Source organism: Vespa mandarinia, chromosome 13 (genome assembly GCF_050613455.1).
Source record: "Vespa mandarinia isolate Hongniang chromosome 13, ASM5061345v1, whole genome shotgun sequence".
NCBI classification, from domain to species: Eukaryota; Metazoa; Arthropoda; class Insecta; order Hymenoptera; family Vespidae; genus Vespa; species Vespa mandarinia.
The window spans coordinates 4,984,866-5,000,107 of record NC_140822.1 but is presented as its reverse complement, the minus strand read 5'-3'; the positions used below and the strand labels follow the sequence as shown (position 1 = coordinate 5,000,107).

Below are 15,242 nucleotides of genomic sequence, written 5' to 3'. Positions count from 1 at the left end.
GAGTTCGAAGATCCGTGTTGTTTTTATTATTATTATTTTTTCTTTTTTTTTCTATTTCTTTCATGGTCTTCGACATTGACAGGTTCTATATTGATTTTGGTGAGAATAGGATCATCGAATAGAATCATGACGTTTCATCGATCCTTTCAAAACTTCTTGACAAAGCTAAAAATTGACTGCATGGCAATAATAGCCTAATATCGTACGTAATTTAATAGCTTATTTAATGTTTCCTTCAAATGCATTCCACTTATGCTAAAAACAAGTAGGTTTTTTTTCTTTCTAAATTATCTAAAAAGAGATAGAGAAATAGAGAGAGAGAGAGAAAGAAAGAGAGAGAGAATGAGAGAGAGAGAGAGAGAAAGAGAAAGAGAGAGATAGAGAAATAGAGAAAGAGAGAGGGAGGGAAGAGAGAGAGGAGAGAGGGGTATAATGATAAAAGGAGAAAGAGAGAGAGGAGAGAGGGGTATAATGATAAAAGGAGAAAGAGAGAGAGAAAAAGAAAGAGAGAGAGAGAGAATGAGAAAATGAGAGAAAAAGAGAGAGAGAGAGAGAGAAAGAGGATGGAAAGTGTACCTTAGATTCGTGACGAGTTCTAAGATAAATTAAAATATAACGCGCCGTTGGAAGGCCCATCCGGAAATAGCGCTAAAACTGAAGCTAACGTTTCTTCGGATGATAAGAAGTAGATAAAAAGAGTATTTACAAATACGTAATCGATCCAACGGCGCTAATTATACTTCGTTCGGCATCGACAACATCATGGAGTCCTGTGAGAGTTCATCCATTGACTGTTCCGAACCTAAAGAACATGTAGAGATTTTAAAAGATTAGGCTATTTCAATTTTAAACATAGCGCTTGGATACCGTTATTAGAAAAAAGGAATAAGAAAAATCGCTTGAATCATTTTTTTTCTTTTATCTTTTTTTTAATTTTTTTTTTTTATCTGATTTAAATGGCATAAAAAAGAAAATCTTGTAAATGTCTAGTGTAATCTTGTAAATTGTCTAGAATCTTATAAATTTTTTTTTCTTTTCTTTTTATTTGAATTTGTATGTATTTTTTTTTTTTTTTGAATTCTTACCATTTATTTTATACTTCGCTTGATTCGTTATTATTTTGGTTTTCTTTTTTTTTTTTTTTAAGAACAAATAAAAATAATTTAAAAATTCGAAGCCATACCGTGATTATGATAGATCGAAGGCGTGGGACTTTTACAGACGGCTGGACTGAGTTGCACCGGTTGCTGACTATGCTGATGTTGCTGATGTTGAAAGGAATAAGTCAGGTGTAAATTGATGTGTCGACCAAAGTCGGCCGGTGATGTTGTTGAATTTGGCGGGGATTGGTGTACTGTAATCGTCAATGAGACGAATTAAATTTATTAAAAAATTTTATTTATATTAAATAATATTTATAAAAAAAAATTAGATTTATTAAAAGAAATGATTAACAAAATTTATAAAAATTTGCTTATTTATTTATTTATTTATTTATTTATAAACAATGGTGAATGGATTTAGAAAACATGATTTAAAAACTATTCTTCTAGTCGTGTAAAAGAAATAAAACAAAACAAAAAAAAAGAAAGAAAAAAAAATAAAGAAGAGAAAAATCGTAAAAAAATTCCTAAGAAATGCAACAAAATAGAGGAACAGCATACCATGCTGGCCTTTCATTTTTCCCGTATGAAGATGCTTCTTTTGTCTCGCTCTAGAATTTTGAAACCATACTTGTGTCACCCTCTTGCTCAATCCTGTCACGTGTGCTATCCTTTCTAAATCCTGACCATCAGGATTGCTGTCCAATTGGAAGTTAGCTTGGAGAACAGAAAGTTGTTCCTCGGTGAACGTTGTCCTTACCCTCTTTGCTTTGTTACCACCCTTGTGACCGCTCTCGGAGTCACCGCCTTCTGCGAAAGTACCAATTAGTTTTGCTCCCATGGTTTTATACTTAATCGTGATCATCGGAGGGTTTTACTGCAAAATTTTTATTTGTATAATTTTTGAATCTGTTCGATGCAATGATGAATAAAATAATAATTTTTAATAATTTTTATATGTGTGAAGAGAACAGTAATATCCAAATAAACATCACTATTATTACGTATATATATGTGTGTGTATATGTGTACAAATAATTGTACACTATTGAGTTGTTTATTAAACAGCTAAGTTTTACTATGTATAATATGTATGTATACCCATATATATATATATATATATATATATGTATATAATATTTCCATGTATAAATTAATTTTAATATATATATATATATATATATATATATATATATAATATTTTTATATATAAATTAATTTTAATATATATATATATATATATATATATATATATATATATCTGTGCATTAATTATAATCAATATATTAATTTTATAGATAATATAAATTAATATTAGATTGTGTTGTTTATTTCAATATAAAATATTGAAATGATCTATCAAATCAAATATTTTAACATCAGAGTACCGATTATCGCTTATCCCATTACAAATAACAGCGTATTTTATTGTATTATTAAACAAACATGTCAGCAATTATGAAAATGACATAATTCTAATTAAAAATCTATTTAAATTAATATATATATATACACATATATATCATCTATGTCTTTTATTACATTGATTTACATATCCAATATGAATTAAATCATCTTCATAGTCACTGACTGAAATGAAAGATTTATTAATATTATTAATCATTTGATTTATCATCTGAATGACAACATTTGATTAAGAGAAATCATTTTTTGATTGAAATAGTTTTCTGTGTTTATACCGTAAAAATTGATTTACTATAATTTCTGGGCATCCTCACCATCGGATGAAGTATTGTTGCCTTCGATGACATCCAAATAGTGAGCTTTGCAGAGTAATCGTGCATCTAAGAGAGCGAATTGCTCCCCTGTCGACAATTGACGTGAACAGGCGTCGCAGGCGAAACAGGCTAAATGATAAACCCGTTCTCGGGCTCTTCTAACCCAATCACCTGCGCCTACGCTTCGTCCGCATTTCGCGCATTTAGCACCGAATGTTCTGAAAAATACAATATTTTATTGACGAACAACACGTTGAATTAATTGATTGAATTAATCAAGATTTGTGTTTTTTTTTGTTTTGTTTTATTTCTTTTTTTCATTTTAGTATTTGACATAATTGTTTATTGAATTATTCGACTAATACAATTTTCGTTCTTTTTTTTCTTTCTTTTTTTTTTTGTTTATTTAATAAAATTTTTATTATTTTAAATAGTTCAATATACGCGAACAAATATATAAAATAAACAACAATTTCGATGACAATTGTTTATGTATTTTATGTAATTTATATATATATATATATATATATATATATATATACTTTATATATATAAATTACATAAAATACATAAACATATATATGTAAAGTATATATATATAAATTTAAATATGTATGTATATACATATATACATATAAATTAATAAGAGATTAAATTAAGTTATTATATAAATAATGAAAATAAAGTACTAATTGATATATAAAAATTGAAAAAAATTATAAAAAATTGCAGCAATTCAAATCTGAATGCGTGTGTCTCATATATCATTATATTATTTATGTTTATTTTTACATATAATACAATAATATTTTTAGTTATTCGTAAATTCATATAATAGAGAATATCCGGCATTGATAAATTACGCGAACTCGCAGCTGCATAGACGGATTAAAAGCAAAAAAAAAATGTTTAGTAGAGTCGCGTGCTTAGTGGAATGCATTCATTGCAATTTATTAGGGATCGTCTCGTACGAATATTTTACATGCAAGACTTTCTTTCTGTGAATTTAACTCCATTATCGATGCACATACGTTCTAATCAATTTCGTGATTTACAATTTAAAATTACAGAGATGAAAATATATGTACATATATATTAAGAATGATATATATATACATAAATAATAATAATAAGATAAATATAAATAATAATAAAATATATATATATATGTATATATATATATTTGCATTTTATTGCACTTTAAATGTTGAAAAGCATTTTTTCGAAAACTTGATTTAAATAAAAACATCAATGGCATTATTGTAAAGAAAATTAAAAGAATTTTCAAATGATACGTCTCTTGACCATTATTGCCATTTAACATTTTTGATTTTTGATTTTTGATTGAACATTTTTGATTTTGTCATCCTTCTTTGGAGGTTAGTCTAAACTGGATGACTTTATGATAAGGATTTGTTCTTGGAAACAAAATTGATCTGACGTTTTTCGAAAATATCATTAAATTTCATAATAATCCGGATGAACACTCGTTTTCGTTAGGACACTTTATATATATTTTGATATAATATTTTTTTATTAATATAATTTTTATAAGTTAAAATGTATCAATTTTAACAACATACTTTTATTATTTATTTCTATAAAAATATTTAAAAAATTCGTGATTGTGATTGTAACAATATATTATATAAAATTGCAAATATAAAAATTTGAAAATGGTTTCATAAATAATAACTCTTAAAAGACTTTTAAATTTAATGATCTGTATCTTAATATTCTGTATCTTCTGAATGGTATATATAATATAATATAATAATAAAATAATAATATAATGTTCTTATTTTAAAATTGTAATGTTGTTAATTTTAATTATATATATTTTATTATATATTTTAATTATATATATTTATTATATATATATAATTTTCTTTTGTAATATATTCTTTCTGAACGTATAAAAGAAAAAGAAAAAAAAGAAAAAATTCCAGTAAGAGTTTATATATTATTTCAAAATTATAAATATAAAAATGAATAAATAAAGTTATAACAACAGTGGAACAATAATAGAACAGTTAACGAATCTTATATCTAACAACGAACACGTTAGATGTACCTAATAAATACAGATTTTAATTAGTTTCGTAGTAAAATATTCATTCAAAATATAATTTATTATAAACTCACAATAAACTCATTAATAATAATAATAATAATAATAATAATAATAATAATAATAATAATAATAATAATAATAATAATAACAATAATAATAATAATAATAATAATAATAATAATAATAATAATAATAATAATAATAATAACAACAACAATAATAATAATATTAATATTAATAACAAAAAAACAAAAAAAAAGAAAAAGGAAACGAAAATTAAATATTCAATGATTCTAAGAAGAAGATATCATCGATCTTCACAAATTCCAAAATTCAATGGAGAACCATAAAATGATCGTAGTTAAATCACGAACTTTGAGCTCGTTTAATCCGCATATAATTAATAAGTTTCCTGTGAACGATATCGAATTTTGTAATGAGTTTTTTCGTTCCTCTTTTTTCTCTTTTTCTTTCTTTTCGTTTCTTTTTCTCCTTTTTTCCTTTCTTTTTTCTCCCTTTTTAAATCCATAGGTCAATAATATCCCTCGAGGCGTTGAATTTAATTTGATACCTTTCGCGTTTGTTAGGAGGCATTTTTTATTAGTCTAGAGAAGAAGAGTAAAGAACCTGGAACATTGGAGAGAAATGAATCGGCTGGTAAAAGAAAAGTCTTAGCGATGTCTCGCATTAATTACCGATATAATCGCAAAGTAGAAAGCGTAAGACATTGGGAAGAGTTGGCGAGAGAGGGTAGATGAGGGAAGAGAGAGGGTGGAGGAGAAAGGCGGGAGGAATCGTAAGAGGGTGTATTGCCGTGAAATGAAAGCGGCTCGTAATCTCCGGCTTCTTTGCAGACATGCACGCATAATCACACGCGCACACACGCATGTATGCGTTCACAAAGAAGGAGGAGAAGAAGAAGGAAAAAAAAAGAAAAAAGTTGAAAAACAAAAAGGACAAAAGAGAAAATAAAAAAATGGTCGAGGCTGAAACGATTTCACATAGGTTCCTTTTGGTTCTCCAAGTTCCAACTCTTACGATTAGATAAGACCTCCGTTTAGTTGGGTAGAAGGAATAGACCAGAGATACTACTTCTTATAAGAAATAAAATAAAGTCTTATGGCGACTTGAGAGAGCGGGGGAGAGAAAGAGAGACAGAGAGAAAGAAAGAGAGAGAGAGAAATCTTTTTAAAAAGACCTGAACAGTCTTCTACTCGAAGTAAGTAGCCAACCAATGTGCCGCGTGTTTCACGGTCATTTATTATCTCCTTTAGGACGTGAAAAGCGAGCTGAGATCGTTCCTCTTTCGGTATGCTTCATGTATGCAACATATTATTTCGAATATTCATATTCGCGATTTATTCGTTTGTGGTAACACACTTGTATAATTTGATGGAAGATCGGTAATAATTAATTCTAATTTTTAAACTTTTGCTGCATTTTTTTTTTCATTCTTTCTTTCTTTCTTTTTCTACTTTTTTTTCTTCTTCTTCTATTTTTTTCTCCGACGATCATTATTTATACACGATAAGAATAAAAGTAATTAAATTTATTAATTGTATACGTCCGGATTATAATATTCGAAAGAGTGTAAAATTTTATAATTTTTTTTTTTTTTAATCATTTGATTTATTAACCATCGATTTTTATTAACAATTGCATTAGTAATAAATGATTATGTCCCTATCGACTTTATTTCTTTTTTTTTAATTTCTTCTACAATTTTTTTTCTTTTTTTTTTTTAAATCAACAGTATTAATTTTTTGCGATTTTTATGGATGATTGATTTTCGAAAATGTCTAGAAAAAATTGAGGTCACTCATCAATCAGGATCAACGAAGGATCTTACAATTATTTTCTAAAATTTCTGTAATTTTAATAATAAAATAATTAATAATTTAATAAATAATTATTTAACAAATAATTAATTATTTTATCAGTGATTTAAAGAGACATAAAAAACAAAGAACAAAGTATTAAATACATTACAATAATTCTCCAAACATTTTTTAAAATTTTCATAAAAGAGATTATAAATTTTAACAATTTATAAATTGTAAACAAAAAAGATTATAAATATGTAACAACTTTAATTAAATTGAAACCCATTTAACAAAGACAAATAATTAATGAAATAAATGTTTCCACATAAATTCTCAAATTCATCATTACTTGCAATTTTTATAAACGATTAATATGCGAACATGCATATTAAAGTTCACAAATTATATTTGTATCTACGTGTATCAACTTTCCAAAAAAGAAAAGAGAGAAAAACAAAGCAAAAAAATACATTTTATATCAACTTAATATTGGTACCGAAGTTAAAAAAAATCGAAGAAATAAATTACTTCGTCGTGAATTCGGGGCATTTCTTTCTTGGAATAGAGAAAAATAGATTAAAAAAAAACAAAAAAGAAAAAAAAAAGAAAATAAAAAGGAAGTTTAAAAGAAGGAATAAGAAAAATAAATGGGGGAAAAAAAAAGAATAAAAAGAGAAAAAGAAAACAAAAAAAAAAGGTAACAAAAGAAAAAAGGGAAAAATATAAAAAAAAAGGAACGAATAAAGAAAGAGAGAAAAACGAAAGACGCAAAAGTAAAGAACAAAAATTTCTCTCGGAGGAAGAGAGCGCGAGAAAGAAAGATAAATCACGAAGAAAAAACGGGAAGAAAAAACGAAAAACGAATAGAAAGAAAAAGAAAACAAAATAAAGAAAAAAAGATACAGGCCCGAGAAGATGGTAGGTTTAGTCCCGATGTAAACGGTAGCCATGTACCGGCAGCGACACGAGCATGCTACAAGACACACGCACGTATAGCTAGATGAATGGCACTGGAGAATCTTTCTTCTACTCTCTCTCTCTCTCTCTCTCTCTCTCTCTCTCTCTCTCTCTCTCTCTTTATCTCTTTTTCTCTTATTCTTTCTCTCACTCTTTCTTTCTCTGTATCTGTCTCTTTCTGTCTTCCCCCACTCCACCTTTCTTAACTCGATGTGTGTGCTTCGAGCGGTAATTAAACAACGACTAGCCGGCCATTAGCCCATTATCATATTCATGAACACGGAAAGTGCATCCCGATTCCTCGTCCGGTTTCATTGGACTACTACCAACGTTCTAAGCACGAACAGACGCGAGTCAGACCTTTCCGCCCCCACGCTGGGATATCTTATGAGGCCACGCGACTACCCTGGTGGGCCTGACACCTCGAGGGTGGTAACTGGTCCCAAAGGAGTACTTGCCTGTTATTTGTCTGTTTGCCTATTTGCCTGTTTTTGCCTATTATCCAATATAATATGTTCTAATTTATTAGAATTTTTCATTTTTTTATTTTGTTTTTTATATCTTTTATTTACTTTTTTCATACTTTTTATTATACTTGTTATTATATATTTTAATTATATTTTTCATTTTACATATATATTTTATGTTTGGTAATTTAATAATATAAAATGTAAACATTTTAATAATATATTATTTTACACATGTTTCTTTTGTATTAAATATATAATATTTTATATTTATTAATTTAATAATATAAAATGTAAAAATATTTAATAATATTTTATTATTTCGTATTTATATATTGAGATGTTAAGTAACGTCGGCGTGTAATATTTTAATAATTTAATTTATATTATATTGATATTTATTATATTTATTGAATAATTATATATCAATTTATAAAGAATTTAATATTATAAGGATGCTTTTATTATGAGCATAGGTCTTAAGTAAACATTTTATTTGATTAGAGTTTTATTTTGATCGAGCAAGTTGTACTTCTGATCCTATTGTTTCTTGATGGTGGATATTCTAATTCGATGGGTTATGTAGTGTTGCGTATATTCCTTGTGTTAAGGAGAAACGTCACGCCTACGGTAGATAAATCAGAGATCTGAATTTTACATTGACAGAAATATGACTGATGTTGTTTCTATATTTTGACAAGATTTAACATCATTCAGTATGTATTATTATTCTTAATGTAAAAAATAAAACTTGTCAAATCTCATAAAAATAATTATAATAATTAATAAATGATATAATTTTTTTTTTTTTTGTAATTATTTCTAAAAAAACTTTCGAATAATACTGATGTAAATATATATTCAATTTTTAAACGTAATCAAGATTTCTGAACAGAGATAGTAATAATAATTTATAACTAATTTAATCTTTTTTCTAATCATTCATAAATAAAATTTCAAATAATACTGACATTAACATAGTTTTCATTATTTCTAAAGAAATTTTCCTGTCATACGGACGTTAAGATATACAATTTTCAAATGTGATCAATATTTTGGCACAGATATAATAAGAATAATTTGTAAATAATCTAATTTTTTAGTCTAATCATACATACAAAAAATTTCAGATAATATTACTTAGATATATACAATTTTTGAAATCTGATGAAGATTTCTAGACACAGAGATAATGAAAATAATGTATAATCAATTTAATTCTTTTTCTAATCATCCATAAAAAAAATTTCAGATAATACTGACATTAGATTTTTATTTTCTAATAATTACTAAAAAACAGTTTCGTATTATATTGACGTTAACAATATACAATTTTCAAACGTATCGAAGATTTCTAGACAGAGATAATAACATTAATAATAATAATAATTTATAATAAAATCTAATTACTTTTCTAATCATCCATAAAGAATAATTTCTAATAACATTAAAATCCAATTTATAAAATTTATTTTTTTTTTCTTTTATAACAATTAATTTGATAGATATTAAAACACGATCGTTCCATTCGTCTGTTAATCTTTCCAAAGGATTTCGGTCGTTAGCCAAAGACTTAAGAGTTAGAGTTAGTGTTAATGTCGCTTAGTGAATCACTCAGTATAGTTTTCGATCATTTATCACGCGTGAGCGAAGGAAGAGGTCGGATCTTTCAAAATCCCTTGTCGACGACTCTACGGGTCGTGGATCCTGTCGACCGGGTCATCGTAAGCCAGCATTACGAGGCGAAAAGCACCAGTCAAAAAAATTACGCGGCAGATTCCTCAAGACCTCCCGCATCTTCGTTCTCTTAAAGCATGCCCGTTTCTTATCCGTAAGACGCGTTAATTATTCTCGCGTCGTTCATCGATTATCGATTATCGATTATCAATGTTCTTTTATTTTCCAATTTTCTATTCGTCCTTTTCTCCGTCGATCCTACAAAATTCATTCTTCGTTTAAATTATGAAATTTCGTCGATCAACAGTTTTTATTTTTGTACGAAGATATTGAAGATATGGAATTTTATCGATTAAAAAAAAAAAAAATGTTTATTTTAAAATATTGACAAAGATTTCTATACGTTCCTTTCTTCGTCGATCCAACAAAATACAATAATTTTTATTCTTATATAAAGATATGGAAGATATGGAAATTTCATCGATAAAAAAATTTTTATTTCAACCTTGAAAAATATTGTTATTCTATCAAACTCCATAATTTAATTTCTACATTGAAAAATTAAAATTGCTACAATGAACAATTTCATTCGGTATTCGATGAATCCAATTGTAATCTTTACTATCGCTCACAACTATATATGATTATTCTATTCAATGATCAACCTGAAAATTTTTATCGTTTCAAAAATTTCAATAATCATTGGATTTTATCAATCTGACATTTTCGATCAGTTTACAATTTCATTGAGTATTTAAAAATCGATCTAAAAATTGTATCAATCCAGTTTCATTTTTCTATATTTTATACTCAATATTATACTCAATACTCTATTTTTATTCTTTATCCTCTATTTGAAGTATAAATCCATTGCTTACATCGATTCTTATAATTTCATTGAATATGTTAAAGATACTTTTTCAATAAAGAATAGTTTTATTGAATATTTCAGTAATCATCAATCTCAATTATATTTTTTTTAATCTATTAAATTGCTATACCACAAGTTATATTTATAATAACTATATAAATATAATTACATTTATTTATTACGTAAATATGTTATACTTATGTACTATATTTACTATACGTATAGTTATCTACTATAATACAACGTTCTACGGAATTGTACGACTGAGTTCGTATTGGACTCGTAAGTAACTTTGTCTTTTTTTTTTTTCACTCTGTTATTTCTTCTCTCCCTCTCGTCGATTTCCCTGTTTGATAATGCCGACAGCGATATCGAGCTTACGTCGCGATCGGATATCACGATACTTGACTTTGGTGGGCTGGTGAGCCAGGTGACTGTGCTAACTGATTGACAGTTGGATAAACACGTTCGGGAAGTCTTTGCCGAGGATCGTCTATACAATCGATGAGTCATTTCGGGCTCTTCGAGGTCTTCTATGAGAGAAAGAGATAGAGAATGAAAGAGAGAGAGAGAGAGAAAGAGAGAGAGAAGGAGTAAGAAAGATACGTCCATACATAAGGCTACTAGCGGACCACGCATGTTCCTTTTTCTCATCGCGTGTAACGAACATTTCTATGCCAAAGTTCATCGTTCCGTCGTCGAGTCGAAAGTCAATCTTTTATTTCCTTTTTATTTTTTTATTTTTTTTATCTTTTTTCTCTTTTTATTTCTTTTTTTTTTTTCTCTTTCATCTTTTTTTTTCTCTTTTTCTTCCTGATTAAATGAAATCCTCTATGGACGAACGCTACGCTTATGCGAGAAGAAATTTGCAAAATTTGTAGAAAGATCAAAAACTGATTTATAGTTGAATAAGAAATATGTGAGCTGATAGAAAATAAATAAGTACTCGATATTATTGTGGATTGATAAAAAGTTGTAAGATGACAATTTTAAATACTCGATGAAATTGTTAACTGATAATAATAGTTACGGGTTGATCATTGAACAACAAAGAAAATTATGAGATAATGAAAATTGCAGGTTGATTGTTGAATACAGAACAAAATTGTAACCTGATTTTTGATATTTTAATATCAAATGAAATCGCGAACCCAATTAAAATTTTAGATCAATTGTGGAATACAGAATGAAATAATAGATTAATAAAAGTTTCAGGTTGATAATTATATATTTAATGAAATTGTGAAGTAATGAAAGTTTCGGATTGATCATTGAATAATCAATAATATTGTTAACTAATGAAAGTTTTTGGTTAATCAATGAGTATTCAATAAAATTATGAGATAATAAAAATGTTAGGTTGATTTTTAAATACCGTACAAAATTATGATCTGACAAAAATTTTAGGTTAATCATCTGATACTCAATGAAATCATGATCCAATTAAAGTTTCAGGTTAATTGTTGAACGCAGAATTAAGAAATACAGAATAATATTAAATAAATTGATCAAAGTTTTCAGCTAATATAATTACACGAAGTGAAACGATGGTATTCAAGAACGTTGTAATCACTCATATACATGTCAAAATGTATGTAATCCATTCTCAACTATTAACAGTTCTAAAGTATAAAAAAAAATGAACCAGATCTCAATGGATTAAATAAAATCAGTTTTATAGATCAACAAAATAATTCACGATAATAGGAATATTAGAAATAAGTTGAATAAACCATTTCTACGACGTTAGATGTCCAATAAAATGTTCGATAAATTATCTTTTTCTTTCTTTCTCTCTATTATAACTATAACCTAATCGAATTGATTTCGATTACGTTTCTGTCAGGTACGGCACTAAATTGAGAAAAGCCAGGAGATATCTCGTATATGAATCGAAACGCGGGTTCGATAACGGCGCCAATTACACGTTGTGTTCCCTTTCGATTTATGTCGTCCACAAAATACTCATTCTTATTGGTCAACGGAGATCAAGAGACTTAACTGAATTGCGTTTCCTTAATGAATATGCACATATTATACGAACGCATACACTCTCAAGTAATAGATGTATGGGTTAAATCGTATATCTGTATCATCAGAAGAACAACGATACTCAATTCTGAAACGTTTCGTATTCTACAAGGCTGCCAAATTAACCAGTAGAACGTTTCTCCTTCTTGTTTAGATTAAAACTAAGGATCTCGTTGGCACCCAATAATTTTCATGTCTCACTCGTTCGAGTCACGAAAAATGTGTTCGTGGTCATGTATGCATATGATTCTTTTTATTTCTTTTTTATTATGAACTTTTCTTTCATTATCTTTTTTGTTCTTTGCTTTTCATTCTATTTATGCATTTTTTTTTACTTTCTTTTCTTGTTTTTTCTTTTTTTGATTAAGACTGAATACGTAATACTTAACAACAATAATCAAATTGGAATTCGAACTGACAATTAATACAGTGATTTTATAATAATGACGCGTTTTTGATCCAATGTAACAGTAGATATATGACAAATAAACATTTTCGTTATTACTGACATATTTATTAAACAATTTGTATTTAATTTATTCAAGACGAGAAATAAATACCTAAAGAATAACTAGATATTCAATATTCTATTCATTTAATAATAGTTAAAAAATTCATTACAACGTATCTCTATTGGATAAAAATGTCTAATCCTTATCTAAAAAATTAAAAATATTAATTTAATTATATTATAATTCTAAAAAATTCAACAAATTTCTATTTGATATCTTTGAGCCTTTTCTAAAAAATTCAAAAATTTAATTTAATTATAAGTAAGAAATTCATTACAATACATTTCTATTTGTTAAATGTTTTATCCTTATCCAAGAAATTGAAAAAGTCAACTTAATTATAATTAAGAAATCTATTATTAGATATCCCTATTTGATAAGTTTCTTATTCAAGAATTGATGAATTAAAAAACTTAATTTTGTTATATTATAATTCTAAGAAATTCATTAGAACATATCCCTCTATTTGATAAGTGTCTTAACCTTTTTCAAAAAATTGTAAAGCTTAATTATAGCTAAGAAACCTATCACAACATGTCCCTGATGAATAAGTTCCTTTCTCAAAAAAATTGTAATATTTAACTTAATTATAACTAAAAAATCTATTACATTGATAACTGACTTATCCTAGAAATTAAAAAATGTATCACAAGAAATTAAAAAATTTATCACAAAATATCTCCATTTAATATACCCTAATAAACAGAAATGACGAAAACTTATCATGAAATATTTCCCGTTTAATGAATGGCTTAACTTAATAAAAAATAACAAGAAACATAAAATATAAAAGTAATATAAAAAAAGAAATAAGAAGAAGAAGAAGAATAAAATGACTTACAGTGCATAGTCGTGCCTGCAGTAGAGTCGCATGCCCCTTAAAAAACAAGAGTGTTGATCGTGCAACGGTCTGGCACAAGCGCAACACCTAAGACACCTCGAGTGCCATGTACGCCCGCCAACGCACAAAATAGTTCGTTCTCGGACGCGTTCACCGCATCCACCGCACTCCATTACACCAGGAGACATGTCCGATCCGATGAGGCCACCAGTGGTTTCCGTCGGGCCCAGACTCGTACCAGTACCTTCGCACACGCCATCACCGTTCATATCCTCAACCTCCGTCTATAAATAAAGAAAAATTTTTTTTTCTATCTTTTTGTTCTTATTTCTTTTTATTTTGTGTTGTTTCAGTATTTTTTTTTTTTTTTTTTTTTTTATAATAAATATAGCCTCTAAATAATATACAAGTAAAACTGACGTACAACGCGATATTGAATATCTTGAAATTCCAAAATTTTTATATATCTATTTTCAAAGTTATATATTTTAAAAAACAATTCTTTATCAGGCTTGGTATATTTTTTTTGTAAATTATATAATGTGCATTAGATCATTGTCATTATATTGTTATTATAATCTATGTATTATATATTGTTGCTATAAACTGTTTAACGGAATGTTTAACGGGACAAGTAAGAAAATTTGTAAATAAAAAACATCTATGAAATGTTAATTTTGAAAATAGTGATGACGATTATAACATTCATTTTATTTTATTTTTTTCAAATTTTTATAATCTTATATTTATGTATATATGTTATCATTTATTTCATGATTTGTATGTTAACTTATATATATATATATATGAATTAGATAAAAATATACAGATATCCCTATATAAAGAAAAAGATATTTAAAATAATTTAAGAGAAAATTTAGAATCTACCTCCATTTTTTATTATATCAGAATCTCACGTAATACATTTACATACTATATACACACATGTATCTATATATGTGTATGTGTTATTCAATAGTTAAATTAATACTATTATATTTTTCAATGCTAATGATGGTAATAATAGAACAATAAATATTAAAGACAAACTATAATATAAATATGAAAGAAATTTATAATAACAATAATTATTATAATGATAAATTAAATTGAAGTGTAAATAAAAGTTTTATTTAATTTCATCGTT

General features: G+C 26.8%; 1 protein-coding gene across 3 annotated transcripts; it reads right to left on the bottom strand.

Annotated features, from left to right (window-relative positions):
- Nucleotides 1-578: 578 nt before the first annotated feature.
- Nucleotides 579-14,298, bottom strand: Awh (LIM/homeobox protein arrowhead). 3 transcript variants are annotated; one of them, XM_035881992.2, is made up of 5 exons: nucleotides 14,096-14,298; nucleotides 2,843-3,060; nucleotides 1,665-1,913; nucleotides 1,184-1,354; nucleotides 579-802 (listed from the first exon to the last, which is right to left on the bottom strand). In XM_035881992.2, exons 1-5 carry the CDS (start codon nucleotides 14,281-14,283, stop codon nucleotides 735-737), a joined length of 894 nt encoding a protein of 297 aa, XP_035737885.2. In that variant the 5' UTR covers nucleotides 14,284-14,298; the 3' UTR covers nucleotides 579-734. The 3 variants fall into 3 exon arrangements, with proteins under 3 accessions (XP_035737885.2, XP_085517029.1, XP_085517030.1); XM_085660903.1 differs by having other exon boundaries at nucleotides 735-829; nucleotides 1,172-1,354; XM_085660904.1 differs by having other exon boundaries at nucleotides 735-828; nucleotides 1,180-1,354.
- Nucleotides 14,299-15,242: the final 944 nt, after the last annotated feature.

What these genes read in the sequence shown, in the direction of transcription:
- Awh (XM_085660903.1), bottom strand. Translation starts at nt 14,283, where the DNA reads ATGTCTCCTGGTGTAATGGAGTGCGGTGGATGCGGTGAACGCGTCCGA. An exon ending in CAACAATACTTCATCCGATG is followed by an intron (nt 1,914 to 2,842) that starts GTGAGGATGCCC and finishes GTACTTTCGCAG; the next exon opens with AAGGCGGTGACTCCGAGAGC. An exon ending in AAAAATGAAAGGCCAGCATG is followed by an intron (nt 1,355 to 1,664) that starts GTATGCTGTTCC and finishes TGACGATTACAG; the next exon opens with TACACCAATCCCCGCCAAAT.